General features: G+C 36.9%; 1 protein-coding gene across 1 annotated transcript; it reads left to right on the forward strand.

Moving 5' to 3' along the window:
* The first annotated feature begins 832 nt into the window (after positions 1-832).
* On the forward strand, positions 833-22903 carry LOC145469994 (putative Bax inhibitor 1). The gene is made up of 10 exons (XM_081453822.1): positions 833-1046; positions 5587-5695; positions 9364-9454; positions 9531-9560; positions 10257-10305; positions 15401-15498; positions 16813-16892; positions 19073-19173; positions 19281-19353; positions 21890-22903. Exons 1-10 carry the CDS (start codon positions 985-987, stop codon positions 21911-21913), a joined length of 717 nt encoding a protein of 238 aa, XP_081309948.1. The 5' UTR covers positions 833-984; the 3' UTR covers positions 21914-22903.
* Positions 22904-23147: the final 244 nt, after the last annotated feature.

Raw genomic sequence — 23147 nt, forward strand, 5'->3', positions numbered from 1 at the left:
ACTAATTAAGCTTCCACTTCCCTGGAGCTCTCTTTCAACGGAAGCAACCACTTCAGCGGGATCGCTATAGTTTTGCCGCATTGTAAGGCCTTTCCTCTGTAGAATCCTCTTTACTTGTCGATAATTGCCTGAGACTTATACTTATCAGCCATGAGTCAATAGTAGAAAGGACATGATTATCATTTCTACATAGTTCAAACCGAGATCAAAATATTGTTTTATTAATGAATCTCTACCACGATGTGTCACTCCAAGAGCTGGGATATGGAATGGAAATACTGCATTAGGCGCTCCAAAACTGAAACAAAACAACACGAAGGAAGTAAAAAAAACTGCCACCTTACGTTCCTTGAAAATCCACCCAGAGAAGTCATAGAACTGACCCAAAGATACAGATAAAAGGGTAAAAGTCGAACTTTGTCAGTTGTGACATTTCCGATCTCGTGTTGTAAGTCGAGATCTCATGTTATAAGTCGAAGTTTCGTCATAGTTACTAACTATGATTTCGTGTTGCGGTCTGTTACTAAGTTAATCGAAGAATAAACTTTTCTTGTATAGAAATGTTTTTCACTGCTTACGTTTTGTGTAGCTTGAGGTTATTTAAACTCAAAAGAGAGGGCCAAACAATATACATGTAAACGGAAAACCTCACCGCAAATTTACAAAACTCAAATCAAAATTCTCGCCAATCCTGGGTCTCAGGAGCTCCGCTCCGCTTTTAAGCTTGGCTAAATCTAGAAATAATTAATAATTACCGGATTGTTCCCAGCCCCCCAAGAGGGGCCTCAGTCGGGTGATCCGAATACTCACGAAGCTCTTTCCGAACACCAATGATATCTTTGCACGACATCGACCCGACATCTTGTTCCTGTTTGTATTTTCGCTTTGTGACGACAGGTTAAAATAATAGTTCGTTCGTTCCTACTTACCTGTTTACAGGGCTAGAACAGGAATTAAAGAAAGATTCCATATCGAGAAACCAAGATGGATAGTTTGTTTGGTAAAAGACCTTTCTCAATCGGTGCTTTGAAGGATTTTTCGAAACTGTGAGTACCACTGGTTTTGTAGCTTTCTTTGCGAAACCTATGCAGGGTTATATTCGCTAAATATTGCAGTCTTTTATATTATTATGAAGTCATGAACACATCAGCAATAAGCTTCGCATATTTTTAACATACTATAGTCGTTTTGGGGAATAAATTTGTCTGTTAATTGAGAAACCCGTCGGCGTGAAGTAGGAAATGTAGGTACATTAAGTTTGTAGGTGTTGAACAGGTGTTCAAAAAATTAGTTTTGCATTTATTTCTTTTTCGGATATCAAGACTCAATCTTGGCGCGTTACTACTTCTTGAAATGTCACAAACAGTAGCTTTTACATATCTTGGATTTGGAAATCGTCAATGATAATTCACTTGCACCAGCCCACGATGGCGGGATGGGCAACCTTTGCCATGTAAAATTGTAAATTAAACTCACATAAGTCTGCATAAGTATTTAAGCTTAAGCCCTATAATAAGAGAGAATCGGTCTGGAGCTCTGTTCAGTGAGGGTATAGGTAATAATAGACCTTATCATGGTTTTCGACATCATCCTGATGGGTAGGCAAAGCAGTCAGAAATTACAGTGTTTGTATGGTAATCTGATGGCAAAGAACTTTTTTCCAAAATTGAATTTTACACAATTTGTGAATCGCAACGTTAAAATATTAGATAGAAGATGTTATTATCCAACTGTAGCGGATACCGTCCAAATAACAGTACAAACATACAGCGATATTGTACAGTTATTTGTACAATAGAAAACCTGTTTGCCGTAAGGGTTGGTGCGAGCCTGCAAAGCTGTCACACTCTCCCTCTGTTATTGATAAATTTATTGACTACAGCAGTTGGATAATAAATCTCTTATTAGATGTTTTGGTACGTAGTATTGCTTTAAAGTGCACCTAAACCCCAATTTTTTTTTTTTGCTAAAACGAATCTACATGTTATTTGAAATACTTCTGCGAAAAAAGTTTTGGATTCGGTTCAATCTTCGATTTTCTGTGCCCTGACGAAATCTCGAAAATAGCCCCAAAACACTGCCATTTTGTTTCATGACCGAGTTTGAGGAGAATGGGTCCAGCGGCTGTTGTGACGTCTACCCAGGAAGGTCGAATATCTCATGTCCTCTCATTTCCTTCAGGATGGTGCAATACACATTCAAAAAGTGCGCAGAAACGCCTTCCAGAAGTGCAATCGGTTGTTGCAGTAATATCCCAGATCTAAAACAAGATATACTGTACAATTTACTGGCGATGATCGGTCAATGGTACAATAAAGACATAAACGATGGTTGATTCTGTCGAACCGAAACAAACGAACTCGGAGTCTGTGAGAACCATTGAAGAACTCTCACTGGAATTTGTTCTGCAGACTTTCAAACGTTATTTTCAATATTTTCTGCTGAAAGCCAACCAGCAATTTGTCGAAATACTATTGACAACCTATATCAAATATACTGACATGTAAATAGGTCGCAACTGTTCACCGCCAACCAACACTTATTTCTCTTTCAATTTAGATAAAAGTCGAAGATTAATCCTTTAGAATTACATGATAACAAAACTGTTACACTCACAGAGTTTTTTCGAAGGTTTGGAAATCAGTAGTGCGACCAACACTCTATACATTAGTGTCAAAAATATGACCGCGTAACATTATCTGTGGACCGCTTAGGGAACACATCCTTTTCGCTTATCTGACGAATTTCACTGCAAACTTTAAAAAAAATTTACACTGGTTATTTGGAGCCAGTATGACTTACAACGTGTGGCAATGTGAAATCGGTAATTGCATGAAATGTTTCCTTCCGCCTTGCTTCCCGTAGCTTCAAAAATACAGGTCTAAACAATTCTACGATTTTCAATCGATCGAAGCCAGTGTTTTGAAGGTCATGAAGTCTCGAAAACTGCAACCCTTATGTCGCTCTTACAGACATGAAGCATTCCAGAGAGTAAAACACAAACTGGATTTAATAGCACAGCCATACCTTGACAAAATACATTCTCGCTAAGGACAAATGTAAACGGGTTATAAACACGCGTGGGAGTCTTGTGTTTAGGTGACGAAATTACCATCCAAAGCAGTCCTTGAGTTTTCTTTCCTGCTTTTCGTTTGCCTGTTCCTCCACTTCGTATCTAGCTTTCCATTCCTAATATACAAGCAACTCGTCCGCAAAGAAGTCTTCCCCGTCATCGCTTGAAATATTGCAAATTGTTCTCAAAGCTCTAAGCAGTGAGTTCATAGTTGTCGAACGCGTTCGATCGAAGTTTATTTTGGTGTCTTCCGAATCGAAACCTAACTCTGACTCCAGCGACGAAAAAGAAATGATTTTGAAACAAAACTTGGACATTTTAGTCCCAAAATATCTTGGAACGATTAGTTTTGTTTTCCATTTTCTCGAGCAAAATAATACAGAGAGCTGACTGAGGTGCCATTGTGTTTGGTGCTTGGGTAGACGTCATCAGCAACCGTCACCCCAGACTCCCTGAAACGCAGTCGTGTAACACTTCAGGCGCGACTTTGAAAGGGCATAGAAAATCGAGGATTCATCCAAATTCAAATTTTTTCGCCCAAATGCTTCAAATAACAAGTGGATTCATTTTAGCGAAAAAAAATTTTGGGGTTTAGGTGCACTTTAAATATTTACTCATTTGTATTTTGACTCGCCCTACGGGCTTGTCAAAATATGTTGTTTTCTTTATTGTGCGTAAAATATATTTTCTTTTGGTTTTATCGAAGCGTTGGATTCAAAGGGAATAATAAATGGGCTAAAAAAAGGTATTATGTCGGCCATGGAATGCGCCGATGTTGCATCTTTCACTTTTGCTACATGACAAATAAGATCGCGTTTACTTTGCAAGTTTATTTCCCATGGATAACGTAATTCTTGAATTATGTGACTCATGTGACTTCTTTGCTAGCCCTTTACTCAAGGAAAAAAACAATTAAATTTAATCATGACTTTTAAGAAAGAAAGCTGTTGTTAATAGTGTTCGTATCTTCATGCCCATACATATCCCAAAGAAAGTTCCAGATTAAGACTAATACGTCATGGGAGATTTCACAATAGCTACGACTGATGGTGCAATAATACAGTTTGTGTTGATCAAGTGATGTGGTGTCTACAGTAATCAATTTATCATCAAGGACTGCTTTGGAATGTGCACTGCATTGCGACTGTAGAGCTAAGAAAACAGTTAAATTAATTTTTGAAAGCGTGGAACTTATAAGATCTAAAAGATCTTCTTGTTTTCCATACATTTGCATGTAAAGACGGATGTCTAGACACGGTTTGTGGGAAAAACATTACAGACAAATGTATGGAAAATGAGAAAAACTAACTGAGAGTCTTCTAGCCAAGCTATATCCTTCAAACTTTCATGCTTGCAGTCCTGGCATAACCACAGGTGGCCCAGATGTTGAATAGTATTAATACATGACATTAGTCTGTTGGCAATTGTGCTACAATTTTAGTGATTTTTAAGACAATGTATGAGAATGCTTCGCAAATTGTAAAACTGAAATATTGAAAAAAATATTGAAAGTAAAACTTGCCAAGTGGCTCAAAACCTCCGAAACAAACACAGCAACATCGCAATAACGCAATACAAACATAACATAAGCTACTTTTATTTAAATTATTTTCTACACTTAGCATTTAAGGCAATTTTCAAAGCATTCTCTTACATTGCCTTATAAATGGCTAAATCGCCAACAGTTTAATGTCGCGTATTAATAGTATTCAACTTCTGGGCGACCTGTGGCATAACCAATCAGACTAACTCTAACCATCGATTAATAATCAAGTTTATCAAACCCAGTTGCCTGATTGGGTTAATTCATATTGGGTAATTCATATGGGTAATTGTGTTTTTGAAAGTTGGAGAAATGGCCCTCATTGCTGCGCAATTGGGCAAGTCTTAATGTTATGAAGAATTATGGGATTACTTGTTTATAACATAGAGGGAAATATTTATGTCACTGGAAAGTCAAAATTGTGTGCTGTTGCATAATTTCATAGGACAGGGGTGTAGCTAGGGGGGTCCTGGGGTGCCCTTGACCTCCCTTTTGTAAGCCTTTCGTAAGCAAACAACCTACAACAGGTGGTAAAAATTACATGTTAAAGTGGTGAGTATCCCCCTCTTTGAAAAATCCTGGCTATGCCCCTGAAACCATTTCGATACAGGTTTTTAGCCAGATGGATGTCCAGGCATCCTGTGGATGCCCACTTTTTAAAGAAAATTGTTTTTATTTTAATGACATGTTGCATTTTAAATGGTTTATTTGAGCAAACCCTATAGCACATTTTGGATGCTCGCCATTCAAATCTTGGTTTAAAGTCAGTTTCAGTGTTCAGTTAGTGTCAATGAACTGAAATTTATGAATATAATTTATTGGTAAATTTATAGTTTATAATCATATAGTGTTTAAACCATTCCACTGAATAGTTCAACATTAAATAATTATAACTTACTCTAACACCTTTGGTTATGAATAATGTAATACATGTAGCACTTGTTGATATATTTTTGTTCCCTGTGTACAGTGACCAGTCTACCCGTCATCACTTGAAGAATGTGTATGCTTGCTTGTCAGCCTCTATGCTGGCTGCAGGACTGGGAAGTGGAGTCCATCTTTTTACTGATATATTGAAGGTATGAACTGTTCTTCAAGAGTCTACATAACAAGAAAGAAGACAGTGTTTAGAACTATTTATATACTAAATAAGAAGTAACATTTTGTTGTCAGCATTTTTAAAATAAGCCAGCACCCAACACAAGTCACTGGCTACTTCAAGCATTTTTGCAGGATACTTTTTGTTATAAATTACAGCGGTTATCAATCGCACGCGACCTTCAGCGCAAAAGCATCTAGACAAAACCTAAGTTTTGGGGGACGTCAATCATCTCCACCTCCTCACCAACTGTATCCAAAATTTACAACAAAGGCTTAAAGCTTGCAGCGGTCCACTCGTAAAAATTTTCGTTTTAGTTTCAGTATGCTTGGCTAGCTCACTAAACACACTGGCATTAAATATTCCTTGATATTTATAAATGAAGATGGGCGGGTTGGGTTTCTCAACAGCCATTCGCATGCATGAATGACCCCAAGATCAAGCAAATCTACACATGAACAAATTATTTCTGCACGTATTTATTATGGGGCTACGAACTGAACAAGACTTAAATTTCTTTTAAACCTTACAATTTTGTAAGGTAACGAGTTATAAGTTTTATAGGTTTAGTGTTGTTCAGTCTGTAGCCCCAAGAGAAATACGTGCAGAAATAATTTGTTTGCTCGCGTGCAGTTTGCTTGATCTCGGGGTCATTCATGCATGCAAACAGCCGTTGAAAAATCCGACAAATGTCTTCATTTATAGATTTCAAGGAATATTTATTGCCAATATATTTACTGAGCTAGCAGTAGATGCCGAAAGCAAAAATTTTACTTTAAATAATTTTTACAAGTGGACAGCTGCAAGGTTTCAGTCTTTTTTTTTCAGGTAAATCGTCAAGGAGGTGGAGATGATTGACGTCCACCAAAACTTAGGTTTTGTAAAGACGTTTTTGCACTGAAGGTGGCATGTAATTGTTAATCGCTGTAATACGCAGTTTTGTTTCACCAGCGTAATCATGATCTGATCTTTCTGAGGAAATGAATGAACAGGTGAAAAAGTAAACAGTGTGGCTATTATATTTACCTTTCAAACTTCAAAGTAAGAGCTAATTTTGGTGGGCAGTCTGCTGTCATTCAAACTGCAACATGCAGACTATGCTGTCCTTTATTGCCACTGTTGACAGGTCAGAAAGGCAAATAGCTAAATAAATATTATGGGCTGTTCCAGTTTTGAACGCAACGATAAAACAATCAGCTTGTAATATTATTATACAGAATTTACCAAAAATTGACCTAATCTACACATCCACATGCTTCTTCATCTTGAAATGTTACTCATTGAGGTCAAAAGTGCTCCAAATGTATTGAATGAATGAATGAATACCTTTATTTAAGTGTCAAACTAAAATAGCAGTAAATAACCACTAAATGGGGACACTATAATTAAATTAAAATCAATAAAACTATTTACAATTGATAAAATGAGTATGAAATTAATGAGATTATTTACATCTGCACGATTGTCGAGTGTGGCTTAGAACTATTTACAAAGTCATATAGACTTAATAAAATACTAAAGTGTCTATCATGTACGACATAAAATACAGTCAGAACAATGAGCATTAGCCAGTAAGGAATTTAAATCAAACTTTCTAATATGCTGCCTAAATACAGATAATGCAGGAAGGTTTCTTATATTTTTGGGTAATAGACTCCATAACTTTGGGCCAATGTATCTGATGGAATGCTTGCCATATGTAGTCATGTTAAATCTTGGCATGGGGAACTCCTTGTTTCTCAGTGAATACTTGGTGTCTGTCATATGGAAGAGGTCTGCAATATATTTCGCACAAATGTTGTTTTTTGTCTTGTACATAAGAACAGCCATATCCTGTAATTGACAAGTTGGCCCCATTTTCTCAAATTGTGATGTTTATTTCTGACTGTACGACAAGCCAGTGAGGTTGCTTTCCCCAATGAAAGACATCGTCACTTTGCATTTATTGAATGAAAAATCACCAGTAAGTGCAGGGAATCCCGTGACTTATTAACTCAACTCATTGCAGGCAAAAAAAAATTCAAAATAAAGGCAGCTATGTGGGTAAGAGAGCCACAGTGGGTTACCCCCTCCTGCAGGGGGGAAATGGGGTACTGGCCCTGGAAAATGTTGAAAATCTGTGTGCCTTGAGTTGCATTCTGCTGCATTTTTAGCACACAAAAGTGATTTTGTTGGAGCTCACTGAACACTTTACTCACAAGAGTTTATTGAAAACTTGTTCATTCAAGATGAGTTTCTTTGGAATTTCATGTACATGTAGGCAATGTTACCTAATGCTTTTCATTCCATTGGTACTTGTTGGATTGTAGTATCATGTTTGGCTTGCAGTTCTACTTACTTGAACTAGATAATAATCCAAATCAACTCTAATATTATTATTATTTCAATTAAGCAAGTTCAGGAAAACAAGTTTCAATATTAAGATTGTTTGAGTTTTTGTCATGAAAAAGGGCTGCAGATGAATCAGGTTCATTGTGGTGAAAGGATTGAGGTGACTTCCACTGGTATCTTTCCTATCACATACATAATAATATTGTACCATGACAAAATCAACGATCTTGATTCATTTCTGCTTTTTTTAGCATCTTTTCAGTTCTCATTTATCTTGAACTCTGAACACTTGCATTATTGAAGAGTTTTATTGTTAAAACACCTTTGAAAGTGATCATTAGAATACCTGCCTGCAATGAGTTGAGTAACCAGTTTAATAAGTCAAGGGATTCCCTGCATTTACTGGTGATTTTTCATTCAATAAATGCAAAGTGAAGATGTCTTTCATTGGGGAAAGCAACCTCACTGGCTTGTCATACAGTCAGAAATAAACATCACAATTTGAGAAAATGGGGCCAACTTGTTGTTTTGAAACAGTCTCTTTTTGTGAATCAAGTGAGTTTTTATTTTGAAATCTTTGTTTTTTACCTGCAATGAGTTGAGTAACCAGTTTGATAAATCATGGGATTGCCTGGTGTTTGCTCTACTGAGATGTGCACAAGTTTATGTCTCAACTCTAATACCGGGATGTAGCTAAGAAAAATAACTGAGCTAGATCATTATTACTTTTCCAGCATTTTCACCTTAAAAGCTACCCCAAGGCCTTGTTTTCAAGTGAAATGTAGGCCCTCTTTCAGCCAGTGAAATTAGGTGGAAACCAGCTCTTAGCTATATCACTGAATTCTAAAATGGTAATAATAACATCTGAAAATGTTACGCCAAATGGATCTTTTTGGCTTTGCATATCTCAGACAAGCACAGCTTGAGCATGTGTGGCTAGTGAAAACCAAGCTTTACGTTGTTTTGTTGTTTCTAGAAACCCATGAGCTTGAATACAAACCACAGTCCTTATTTTTGCTCAGCTTAGTTGTTGTGGGTGCTCACTGTGTCCTTGTTTAGAGTGTGCGAAAAAATCCTAATTGTATAAAATTTGCAAGAATTACTTACTAACAAAAAATGTGCAGACAATTTATAAACATCAATTTTATTGACTTTGTTACTTGTTAGTAAGAATTACTTACTAACAAAAAATGTGCAGACAATTTATAAACATTAATTTTATTGACTTTGTTACTCATTAGTAAGAATTACTTACTAACAAAAAATGTGCAGACAATTTATAAACATTAATTTTATTGACTTTGTTACTTGTTAAAGGGTGGATTTTTGTCAGCCATTGTCTCCATTGGCTTTTTCATTGCACTGGCCATGACTCGCCATGATGGAAAGAACCAGGCTAAGAGAATGGGTAAGTGTAAAAAACCCATGAACTACTTAGGTGTCTCTATTGTTCACAAATCTAAACCTTTTCTTTTCTTTTTCAGGTATCCTTATGGGATTTGCATTTTTCACAGGTGAGTATTTTTAAGAAATAAAGCCATATGTTAGTATAATGTGGTAAAACACAGCAGACAGATACATGTAGATAGAAACCTTGATAATCAAAAAGAAATGGTCTATACCAAGGTCAATGTAACTTAGTAACCAGGCCTTACTTGGAAGGATGAAAAACTAGTTTCCAGGCTGCTCATCAAAAAATGAATGGAACCCCTGGAGGTTAAAAATTCATCATGAACGAAATGGGGTGTTTTCAATGCTGTTTTAGGAGAAAAACTACTTCAAAATAATCAATCTTTGCTTGTGGGGATGTTAAGCAGCTGCTTTATCGCTAACATGAAACACTTTCCCTGTTTTGTGTGGAAAAAAAGCTCTCATTATGTGGAGGATGTTAGTGAATTATGCAGATCCACACCACCGCATCCTTTCAGGTGCCCACCCTGGTGTTTTGCATTATCCTTTGGAAATTGTTACATGAAAATGTATAGCTAGGAAAAACCTAGCCTTAATGAGTGGTTTTTATTGATACAATAGAGGGAATCTCAATTGAGTGTCGTAAAACCAAAACCAAACCAATTACTTACCAGTTAGATTACTCAGCCAATCTCAAGCCATAGTAAAACCAAAACCAAAGTAATTGCCTGATTACTTCTGATACTCAACTGAAAACCGCTCTTGGTCGAAAACTTAAGTTTGTTACGTTATTATTTCAGGGTTGGGTCTCGGCCCTATCATGGATGTTGTGATACAAATTGATGCAAGGTAAGCAATCTCTGTACTTTTTAAGGGATAAAATGTAAAAAGGATGAATAAAGTCAGCTGTTCACATGAAGTAACCATAGGTATACGCTAGGTTCTGAAATAAAGAGTAGATGGAGGGAATATATTTTTGTAATATCCACTTGCAATCTGCAGGTACAGAGATTCTTTTCTCTTACTGCCCTGTGAAAGATGAGAGGGAATCTCTGCTCACAACTGCTCGATTTCCTATCATGCATGCATGAATTACCTTGGTCAGCATGTTGCATGTGTTGTGCTTTGTCGTGCGATGTGTTTACATGCAATCAGGGGTTTCATTGAGAGCTGGGCACTGGACAAATTGACTGGCTGTGAACAGAACTTTGTCCAGCTGCTTCATTGATAATTGATATAGTACTGTTGCTGTCCCTTGCTAGTTCCCTGAGAAGAGAGAGATAAATTTGTCTTTCAAAGCAGCCATTTAACCTTCTGTGTACTTCAGTATTGTGCAAAAGTAATGCAAACGAATTTCGACAAAATTTCTGCTTTTTGGGGCTTTTCGAAGAAATTTCGCTTGAAACGATATTTCCATGAAATTTTCCCGCATTTTTGTGACACCTATTGTTTTGATCTGCACGATGTTTTGAATGCTAATTTGCTTTGTGCCATGAGTCACCGCGAATTTTCAAGTGATCATTTGCTCCTTACGAAAAGTCGCTACGATTTTGTGAACGGTAATGCGCTCCTCCCGAAAATTTGATCTATTGTTTATCAATAGGCCAAGAGCATTTTCAAAACACAGTTCGCTAAGTGAAATATACAAATGACCTTTCCAATCATTGCGTACGAAAGAAACCATTAATCTGCTGAAATAGCATCACAGCTCGACAAAATGTTAGCTATGAAACTCACCTGGTTATTTTGGAAGGAAAACCCCAAAACACCACAGTTCCGATAAATAAATGCAATTGTACGTAATCACTATGTTATACACTTGCCAACATGCCATGTAGAACAGCATGTAGAACCACGCGATTTTTCTCGCGCCAGACCCCTGTCTCCGTGCCAGTTTGCTGCCATAGTGACCGTTCGTGTTTATATAACTTAGACCTGAAATCATTCGCTCATTCGCTTTACATTTAATATTTAAAGCACCTCGATGGTCAGTCATCATGCCTTAATTTTCAAATTATACGAGAACTCGAATCAAGCTCCTTCACAAGTGAGATCTCCACCCAGCTGGAATATTCAGGTCATCGAAGAACAAAGGTTTACCAGTAAGCAGTAGTAAGCCACACTAGCATCTCTCGAATCATCAAGAAACTAAAAATTACTGGCTCCATGGTGAATCTACCACACTTGGGAAGACCAACAAAGTTGTCTGTGGATGCAAAAGCATTTATAGATCAACAGATGCGAAAAAATGATGAGACTATAAGCCAACAGATTCAGAAGACGCTAGCAAAATGTGGGATTGCTGTGAGTTCGTTTACGTTATGAAGATCTCGCCAACAGCAAGGCTGGACTCTGCAGCAGACAGCTTATTCTCAGTTCACCCAAGATCTCGCAATATTAGAAGGTCACACATCAGTTCTCTAGCAATATTTGAACTTTCATAATAAATGTTATAACTCGTAATAAATTTTGGAAACGGATTGTTGATGCAATCAGCAATATTTGTTTATCTCTATAAGTTAGAGTCCCAATGATTTTTATTAAGGTTACCGTATACCTTCAGGGGTGTCTCACATCCAAGCGATGTAGTGCGTCCGGTTTAAGCTGTAGATACCTAAGCCCCTATATCAAATTAAAGCTTACAGAGCTGGCTATCAAACCATACCAAAAATTTTGAAATAAAATGAATTGCCAATTTTTTCACGGTCACCAAATGCAAGCGTCCTAATCACCTTTTGGAAGCTACAAGTCAAAGCGCATTTTTTTTTTCGCCAATTTATTTTTTTCCTTGGTTTCAGGACAAAAAGCACTAAAAAAGCGTGTCTGCGTTTTTCCATATTCAATTGTAGTAAAAAGTTACAGAACATTTTCGAAATAGGATTAAAAAAATGTGAAGTGATCGTACAAAAATCGCTCTCGGAGAAAAAATATTTTGAAATAAACTATTCGCAGACACGTTTTTGTTTTTTATATGTTAATCTAGCTACTGTCCAAATTTGAGGGCAAACAAACAAATTCCGTTTGAGTTGTAACTCTTTAAAGTGTCTGCTTCAAGTGAAAAAATTTATCCGAGAAAACAGCGCTAAGAAAAATATCTTGCTTCGCAAACAAACTCCGCCCACAAACGCCTTCAACTGGGTTCTCAGATCACTGAGCCAATCAGCGCTTGGAAAATTTACTACCATTAACTCGCGGTGAAATTTACATGTGAATCTGCAAAAAAACCTTGCGTTTCGCAATGCGCTCAAGGCGGAGAGATAATTTTTCTGCAGCTGGGTTTTTCTTGAAGCTGGTTTGGCAAAATGGGGAAGACGAAAAAGGATACGAACATTAGAGTAGCTGGGCGACGAGAACAAACAAAAGAAAGCGCGGCAGAACAAATGTGCATGGATAATATTACAATGGATCTCAATGAGTTGGACGATTCATCGGTATCGAACTCAACAAAAGAGCCACTGTAAACATTGCTGTTATCGCTGTCGAGTTCCCAAATTTTACACAACCTTTCTCTTCTCTTGACTCGACCTTTTTGCCCGCTTGATACGTCCGTAGCTTCATCTGCAAGGCTAACTTTCGCTTCTTCACTCATTGATGTATTTTTATTCATTCTTCGCTCTTTCGAACTGGTAAACGGAGTTTTCCGTGGTCCATGTTTACTTATAACTTAATAGAATTACATCTAATACGAAAAATGCTTGGATTAACAATGCTGATTAACTGAGTAGCCAGCCAATTCGTGGTATCCATATCGGTAATATTCCCGCGAAAGTAGTCTCGGTTGATTGCATACATGTTATAGGGCTGTCAATCAAGAGGGAACTTTTACTTCCGGCCATGACGTAAAACATCCATTTCTCTGTCAATATTAGGTTTTTTCAATTTTGTTATCAGAAATTAGAGATTACTCTTCGACCATTAGTTTGAACCAAAAATCAAAATTTGAAGAAAATTGCCGATCTGAAGGTATACTGTAACCTTAAGGCAACGAAAACGAAGCGTAATAATTGTGAACTGTTTGAAGACTTAAAGCAACACCCAGTGACCTCAGTTCAGGGTTATTCGAAAGGTGGATAACGTCATCCAGCCTTCAAACAACTTGGGCCAGGGGCCTGTTTCTCGAAGGTCGGAGAAGTTTTCGCACTCGGCTGGAAAGCCATTGCAAAATCTCAAACCCTATGATTACAGCACTGTTTTATTCGCATATTCTTAATATGAACAGAGGTTCTCTTCATACGAGAAGTTTCAGGCATATACACCTCTCAGTTTTTAGGTACAGATTATCTAAAATGGCTTTGCAGGCCCGAAAAAGTGTCCAGGACTTTCGAGAAACTTTAATAAACAACTGCGAGGGGACTGGGATGGGAATAAACAACACTTGGATTCGCGAGCATGCACATGTGTTCAGGTTGAAAAACCCTCATAAATTTTTTTTTTTTTCGTTTGTGCTGACGAATTTTCTTTAGCTTAACGAAACTTTGAAGAAAAATCACCCTTTGTTCAAGTGAATTATCGCTCGATACACCGTGAAATTTCACTTGAACTTTCGTGCGAACTTTCGTCGAAAAGTCGCAGGAACAAAGAATGAAATTCGCGCATTTCACTTGCGTTACTTTTGCACAATACTGTATATAAACACCAAAATGAAAGAAATATCAAACAATTTCACTTTTGCTCAGCATCAGTGATCTTTTCACTGTGAAGATATATATGTTATTTGCCAGCTGGGAGGTCTGTATAGTGAAAAACTGTGACTGAGGTCTTGAAAATGCTGCCTGAGGCTGCAGACCAAGGGCAGCATTTTCAAGCCCAAGGTCACAGTTTTTCACTATATGGACTGACCCGAAGCTGACAAATAACAGATTTATTTTTTTTCGTGCAGTAAATTGGCTTACAAGGAGGTTTGTTTACGCAACTTTGTGATTGAATAGGCTTACGTGCCATGTACAAACCATCGCAAAAAATCTTACGAGTGAACGAGCGAGTAACTCAGATACTAGACAAAAAAAATGTATTAAAGAACAAATTAATTTTGAACTACTTTATGTTAGTTGCATCTAGTTCACCAGTTTAGTTCTCCAAAATTGTTTTCCCGGTGTGAATTTCGAGCAAAGTTTGAAGTTGTACCACAAAAACAATTTCTAACAGCTGTTGCGAATCACTTGAAATCTGACTTTTTTACCGTAAATTGAGTAGCAGAAAGCGAGGAAATTTGTTAAGTGTATTCCACAGAAGTTCTCTTAAATACATAGCAACGATCAAAGAGGTAACCTCGACTGCAATTGACTTTTTTGCTTAAAATTGTGCGGTGAGAGAAACACAGGATTACGCGCCATTACAGTGCTGAGCTACAAACAACCAAACAAACTCTCGCAACTTCAAAATTCTCAATTGAATTTACTTAAACAGTGACTTTCCTTGCCATTTAAAAGTGAATAGAGCTAAACTTTCATTGATTAATCATCTATGGAAGTGTAAAAAGGGCAAAGGTTGACCATTACCCCTAGTTCACTCATGAAAATTGACCAACACAACAATTTCACCCATGCCGTTTCCCACCATTACCGTGACCGTGGTCAGAGATAGGAAAATCTGGACCACGCTAGGAACCAATCAGTTGCAGGATTCGTTAGCATGCCCTCTTGGGAAAAAATAAACAATGTTATTTTCACATGTGAAGATATCATGTTTTAGCACAAAAGTTCACCTGGTATTTCATGGGTGTTGATATAATGAATATTAATAGCTAACCCCAATGACACACAAAACACTGTAGTAACAAATTATTGTTGTTTTATATATCATTGCTGTTACACTTAAATTTGGCAAAGATAGCACAGACAAGTTGAACTAAGTGGCCAAGAGGGAGGAGATGGAGGTATATAGTTATTGTTTGTGGAGTGATATATTTTGCTGAATGTTGTTTTTTTTCCTTATTCTGTAACAGCATCATCCCCACTGCCTTCTTTGCTACCACATTGATATTTGTGTGTTTCACTCTAAGTGCCTTGTGGGCAGAGGAAAGAAAATTTCTCTACATTGGAGGTGAGACCTCTATAGCTATGTAGTTCTTTCAATAACATTTTAAATAAATGTATTCCCAAGAAGAGTAGGTGGCTTTGCCAGTTAAAGAAGTCATTTACTAGGTTCTTTCTGAGATATAATCTAACTTTACGCAATGGTGCCACGATTAATCTGTGTTTTCAGATAGCTTTGCAAGAATATCAATCATTAGATATTTTCTGTAAGCTGGCAGCCCCAATTAAAGAAGTAGAATTTCCATTTTAGAGTTACTGTGCTTGTGTGCCTTAAAATTCTCAAAGCAGTCTTTTGAAAACAAACATATATAATTTTTACAGTTTACAACCTAAAAAGCAGTAACCCTCTAGATCAAAACACAAAATAAACAACCTGGACATCATTCTGACTTTGTACAGCAGAAGTTAGCTTCACTTTCTGAACTCATTTGGCAAAACTGTTTCACACATGCAGATCTGAACTTTTAAAATGATGTTATGATGGTCGCTAGCATTCTTCATGTAGATAAAGTAGGACTTTGTGAGTTTAACTTCTTTTTTTGTCCCTTAAGGTTGTATGATTCACATCAAGATGCTTGTCACATGAAAAATAATACATCTAGCTAGTCTTTATTGGGGGTCTGGATGGGGAGTGCAAATGCCAGTTTTCAGTTAAATTTTGTCTATTTATCAGTATTTGTCAGTTAAATGTTCAGCAATTTGATAGTTGTCAGTTAATATTTTTTGCAAATTTGTCAGTTGTCAGTTAACCCCATCCAGACCCTCTTTAATTTGTATTAGCCCTGTCTCAAATTCCTGTCAAGGTGTATTTTGTTACTTCATGAACTTTACATTTTCTTATGGATTTCTTCCATGCATGAGCCATGGAACTTGCGTTAAATTTTAATTTGCGATGTCTGTTGAAAATGTATGGCCAGAAGCATAGTTGAGGGATATAAACAATGGAAATTGTACTGTCTTGGCCAGGGCTGTTAGGCTAAGGAAATGTAAAAATAAGTTTTTATACTATTTCATTCCCCTAAGATTTTCATCCTACTGGCCCCTCACCTTGCACATTGCACACTAGCAGTCCCCAGCCTCCCGCGCTCCATTCAAGCCAACCATCCTGAAGTGTTCAAACCCACATCTGCCACCAACTGAGCATTCTTTTGGCTTGCGTGACTACTCTCCAAAGACTCTCTCCAACAGTTGAGAAAGCGTTGAACTCCAAGTCCAGTTTCTCATTTAATATTTTGCAAGGTGTAGTAGACTTAGCTTCTGATAATTCTTGACTTGAATTGGAACACACATTTTACAAAACAAGCTCTTTTATTTTATTTAGGCACTCTGATGTCATTGTTGAGTATGCTGTGTTTCCTTTCCTTGGCCAATCTGTTTATTGGAGCACAATTCATTTTCAAGGTAACTTAATTTAGCATTGCATTTTAGAAACAGTTTTAAAAGTATTAGACCTGTAGCATTCCACTCAGTCTAGATTAATAATACAGATGTGGTTCATACTTTTCCCTTTTACCATGAAACCATGTTGTTTGTCATGATTGTGGCAAACAGTAACTGTGTCTTCAACAAATACTTTAATTTGTGATATGTTATTACTGTTGTTGTTGTATTCATTCTTTTTTTCAACCCTTGATCGTTTGGAGTTAACAGCCCAGACTTATTAAGTGTTTCGATAGTTTATCTAACGTGTATGTAGTTGCCATGGCAACGAGAATGGAAACACACAGGCTTTTAAAATTGGGTTTTGTTCATTTTCATGTAATGTAGTCGGAAGATTTGTATCATCATTTATAACAATGCTCATGAGTTAACACCATTTTTATAATAGTTTGAAATAGCATTTTTAATTATCCCTTGTTGAAGGACAATTAGACTACCCACTTACATATTTTCTAAAGTATTTTCTTGTAAATTTTGTGAACTTCTAATTTGTGGTTCTCGGGAAATTGGCTTATTTCTGAGAAAGCCATTACAGCAGTATCAATTTTTTCCTAAATATGAATTTGCTGCAGTTAAGGGGGGTCCTTCTTAACTACCAATTGGTCATGAATTAGTTGCTAAGGAAGGTTTCTAACCGTCATATTGTGAAAATCCGACCTCCTAAGGATAAGCTTTTTGCACAAGTTTGTTCTATTGAAGAGTCCTGCAAAACTTTCAAATCATGGCCACATTTGACCAGTCACCTGACCAGAATAGAAAAAATCCTAAAACTTAAAAGACTGGCAACAGTTTCCAGCACTTTTCTAACAGCTATACTTTGAAGGATGGAAACTACCACCATTTAACAAGTGATGTTGCAATAATGGTATCACACAAATGCCCAATCATTGGTAAACAAGTTTCAGTCATCCTTTTTATATAACAGGTTACCATAGCAACAATACAACCTGTTAAACACACCCTTAACTTTAATTTTAAGCGCTCACAACTCAAAAACAAGCTCGGCGACCCCCATTTTGTGTTATCGAATTATGATAAGCATGATAAGATGCGACGTTTTAAAGAGTTTGAAAAAATTATCTAGAGAGGGTTCAGAGCCACCTTACTCTTTCGAAAATTCAGGGTTGCTCTGAACCCTCTCCACAGAATTTTTGTAAACTTTGTAGAATGTTGCATCTTATCATGCTTATCACAATTCGATAATCAGAAATGGGGGTCACCGTGCTTGTTTTTGGGTTACAGAGAGGTTATATCTACAGTACGTCTTGGAGAGTGCTGGAAACTATTTTGAGCCACCTTAAAAGGCATCTAAATCCGAAAATATGAATGAGTGTAAATAGATTAAGAATGTCTACGTACTTAGTGCTTCGCATGGGTTTCATGAAACTCGCATTATAATTAACGTTGTTATGAGGTAATAAACACCTGTATTAACAGACTTTCTACAGTGGCTTTGCCCGTGTTTAAAATTCTAACACGCAGTTTGGCAATAGTTTCGCTCGCGAAATCAGATTTTTTTCAGAGCAAACGTTCCCTCATATAAAATGCACCATTTAGCACTGCAAGACGCTCCGAAATAGCTTTCTTCTAAATATTGGTTTAAGCAATCCCTTAGCAACTGTTCTAAATCTGTAGTTAAGAAGGACCCCCTTAACTGGGCTATTTCTGTAACAAAGAAAAACCTGAAAAACTGCTGGGCCCTTTTCATCTTCACTTTTCTAACATACCTTTCTGACAAAAGACTAACATCTGCAACACACAGTGTCATTTATGAAGAAAAATAGCACAGATATCGCCCACACAGAGCAAATGAAAATAATGGCGGTATCTGCGCCATGTTTGTCTTTTGTTATCTTTGTGCTTAAGCTGAAATGCAATGTTGTTCTTACAAAAGCTTAATGGTAACTTTTTTGTCTTCAAATTGCTCAAATGTGCATAGTAGTCTTTTGGACAAGAAAAACATCAGTGATCATAAAACTGATGACATTGGTTGATTATTAAACAACAGCAATCCGGTCAAAACTGTTGACACCTGATACATTTTTTTATTCATGTTTGGCCGTGCAGAAGGATAAATTTTATTTCTTGGGTTTTAAAAATGAAGATTAATCATGATAGTTTATGTGTATTGTATTAATTAGGTTGAGTTGTATGGTGGTTTGGCGTTGTTCTGTGGCTTTGTGCTCTATGACACTCAGCTGATCGTGCACAAGCACAAGCAAGGAGACAAAGACTTTGTCTGGTAAGATAACTTGCCTAACACATCATCCCTCATTTCCTATGTTTCAATCTTCTTTGTTTGCTGACGCATGTTGTGCATATCAGGTAATATGATTTCTCTGTTTTAAGGCACTCGGTGGATTTGTTTTTGGACTTCATTGAGATTTTCCGCAGGCTAATGATAATCCTTGCTCAAAACAAGGTGAGTGTTTATTTCTGTGACTCTTGTTCAAGTACCACTAATGTGATACTTTAGAAACAACAACACAACAACAGCAAAACCTTAATTAAAGTGTCTGGGATAGTTAGCATTGCTGCTAATTGGGGACACAACATAGAGGAAATAGAAATGTGAAAATAAAGAAGTACGTATGTAGAAATTGTATAAATATTTTTAAAATGTATCGTACAAATTATTACAATGCAAGACCAACAACAATTTGGAATATTTGGAATTCTTCTAGAAATCAAGTTAAGATAAATATATAATAGGTGACAGTTTTTGCAGTTGTCCTCAAGGACAAAGTTGTGTTAAATAAAATTACTGAATTGAACATACCGGCTTCAAACCTGATCAACCTTAACCCTGAAGAAACTTATGCTGAAAAGGATTTTTGAACACAAACTAAAACAGTTTTTACTTACCCTTTTTTAACCTTAGTTGGTTGTAGTATTCTTAATCAGTTAATCCTAATTCTAGTTTAAAACCTCAGCTTTAGTCTCAAGTTTTTAGCTTTTATTACTTTTCTATTTTAGACATTTAATGTATATTTTACACTTTAATTTTTGAGAGGACCCTCCTGAAAACTACCTGTTGGTGATCGGAGGCTTCCTCTTAAAATATTAATTTATAATGTATTATTTTATTTATATTATTATATGAATGGTCACAACTTAAAATGGGACCACTTTGAGATATTAGCAAAAGGTCTGTCAGATACACATTGCAAGATAAAGGTGACTCTACTAATGAGGGAATTGAAACCTACCCTAAACGATAATGTTAGCAGCGAAAAGCTTTATCTTTATTAGTTTGCATCTTCAACCCTTCAAGTTGCGACCATTTTAGTCGCCATGGCGACTAGAATTTTGGAGCTGGCGACTAAAGTAGAACGTAAGTCGCCAGCTCGGCGACCAAAATTAACGTGACCTATGCGTCAGGAGCTTGAGCGGACTATCATCCGGAGCGAAAAGAAAAACGTTCTGAGCATTAAGAATTCACTTTGCAAAGCTAGTTGTTGTGGGATTTTAACCAACAGAAATGGAGACTGAATAAAATGAAATGTTACACGGTAAACAGAGATCAAGGAATTGCATTCAGTCGAGCTTGGGACGCGACGAAATTTGTTCCACTCGACTGAACTTTGGCACGTGACAATTTTACCTGGAAGCGTGAGACAACGCACGCAATGCGGTCATTTGCCATCGAAAAGAAGAGGAATTGCAAAAGCTTGGAAAGCTCGATGGTGACAGGATCCACAATATATTTGAGAAACATCCAGATGTATTTGAGAAACGTATTTTGTTTCAGTGGACACGAAAATACTTGACTTTACAGCAAACTTGATAACACAAGCACGGGCGATTCTATAAATAAAAAAAAAACTGTGATGAAAAGCGGCTCGCAGTTGTAAATAAATTTCACTTGTGAGAACGAACCTGGGTTTATTTTTAAATTGTCAAAGATTTCATCAAGAAAAAATGTCTGTCTTAGTGATTGCCCTAAAACTTGTGAAAGTATTTTCGCGTTGAGTATTCGCGTTCCGCGGTTCGCATATTAAATTCAAAACGACAAACAATTTGAGCGTGAACTTTTCTGTCCATTTCAATACAGTCTTTAATTTTCAGATGAAGTTTTATATCGTTTGCTTATTCAAACAGAAAACGAGGTTGAACATTTAAAAAAGATCATAAGCGATAAGGTAAAAATAGTGTTCACTTTATGGTCTCAGCAAGAATTTGATGCTGCCTTGATAAACATTGGAAAACTTTCCGCCATTCAGCTGCGAATGAGGCTATCTTATTTTAACTTGGTATAATCTGTGTCGTTTACACTGCTCCTGTTGTGTGAATTATAAATAATATACACAAATATTTCTGTGTTTTGTGAAGCGACTTTTGTTCTTAATTTTCATCAAATATTTTCATTGTGATCAGAAACTATTTCATTTGATCATCAATCATTCCAATAAAAGCATATTTGAATCAACATTAGGTAGTTCTTTCACTGAACGGGACTTCAATTTACTTGGTGGTTCAAGGAAAATGTTATTAACAATACAGTTAGATAATAATAAGATTATTATTTATTATTAATTAATTATTAATTTATGCATATATTTTGGCGACTTAAATTTTTCACTGGCGACCAAACCTGAACAGTCAGTGGCCAAATGGCCACTAAGGAAAAAAGTTAACTTGGAGGGTTGATCTCTTACGTAATATGCAACTTTTTCTCAGCTTCTGTCACTGTTATTGTTAATTAGTTACTTATCTTAAATGTAAAATTTAGTTGTTACTTCTATCCTAAACGGTCACTTCTGAAGATGTATGTCGAAACATACGAAACGTCAAGTTAAATGAATTTGTTTTCCAACATGCGTTTTACTGTCATGTTTATCCCCGCAGTTTGTGTGTTATTTCTTATTAAGCTACGATGGCCAAAGAAAAAGAGTATTTACGATATATGAATGAAACCTCTGTCACTGATGTTTTTACTAATTGATTTCATTCTACAGGATGGCAAGAAGAAGAAGAACTAAGGATCTCAACGACGAGATTGGCAAACATTTTAGACAATAACGCACTAAAAAGTAGAATAAAAGGAGAAGCTACTATATTTACTTAAAACAGCTGAATCAACTACAATAGGTTTTGCACAAATACTAAATAATGAGTTACTTTAGCTAATGGACCAATCATTCTGATTGTCTAAGAATCATCAATAGTTTAAGATGGCTTACCTGTCATTGATGCTAACAAAATACGTTCGTCATTATTGAGATCACTACTGAATAACATGTTGTGACAGTAACAGACGATGCTGCAGTTATAACCTGCCGTTGCTTGTAAAACTTCACGGTCAGTACCTCATGCTATATTTTCAATGCGTTGTGTGTTCTCTTTAAATTGCACTTTATCGTGTTTAGAACTTATTGACAGATTTGTCATTGTAGCGAAGTGTGAAATAATCTCTTGGTTTACAACTCTTAATGCTTATAAAGTGTGTGCATTATTCCAAAAAAGATTCTTTTCAGAAATATTAACTTTCCCACCCCCATGACAAGCCTGTCATCGAACGCCTCATTAAGTTTTCCCTGGGCAACTATTCCATTGACGAAGCTACTTGTTAGAGGTTTCCAAGAGTCTCTCACCCCTCAAAAGGTTTCTGCACAACTAGTTTGAAGACCAGGTGTTCAAGATCCTGGCCATTCTCGTTCTCGGAGGCCGCTCTCCTTTTGGTCAGCACCAAGAATCACGACCTCTGGCCGCGTCCAACACCGGAAGTCTGTGATTCACGGACTTCCCGTCACGAGAATTCACATGGCCTGCTTTTAACGGATGTGAGGTATCGATCTAATGACGAAATGTTGGGCAGGGACGTGCTGGTACTAGACTCCCTTCAAACGATACTCCCCGCGGCCCGCACGTGCCCAAAACAAACTTTAATTAATGACGATTCCCAGATATCCATCCTAGAACGCCGTTAAGGGCGTTGGTGCAACGAAACTGAGTTATATATTCTTTTATTAAATGGTTGTCATTGCGATTGTTGCGCCATCGAACGAACACACTGTGCTTCAAAAACCCATCTGTATACCACATTGACTCTCACCCGTGGTACCGTTTGGTCATTTCGCCAATTCGTGTCTTAAACACGCCCATCCCGCGGGACCACACGGTCTACAGGTGGAAGTATTTTAGACCCATGCGGACGCCGAGTACGGACCGCTTCTAGATTTCACGCCTAAAAATTAGCGGTAATCGTCAATCTTT

Source organism: Orbicella franksi, chromosome 15 (genome assembly GCF_964199315.1).
Source record: "Orbicella franksi chromosome 15, jaOrbFran1.1, whole genome shotgun sequence".
NCBI lineage: Eukaryota > Metazoa > Cnidaria > Anthozoa > Scleractinia > Merulinidae > Orbicella > Orbicella franksi.

Coding starts and splice junctions, on each gene's coding strand:
- LOC145469994 (XM_081453822.1), top strand. CDS start 985: ATGGATAGTTTGTTTGGTAAAAGACCTTTCTCAATCGGTGCTTTGAAG. Junction 16,893..19,072: donor GAGCACAATTCATTTTCAAG/GTAACTTAATTT, acceptor TGTATTAATTAG/GTTGAGTTGTATGGTGGTTT. Junction 19,174..19,280: donor GGAGACAAAGACTTTGTCTG/GTAAGATAACTT, acceptor CTCTGTTTTAAG/GCACTCGGTGGATTTGTTTT.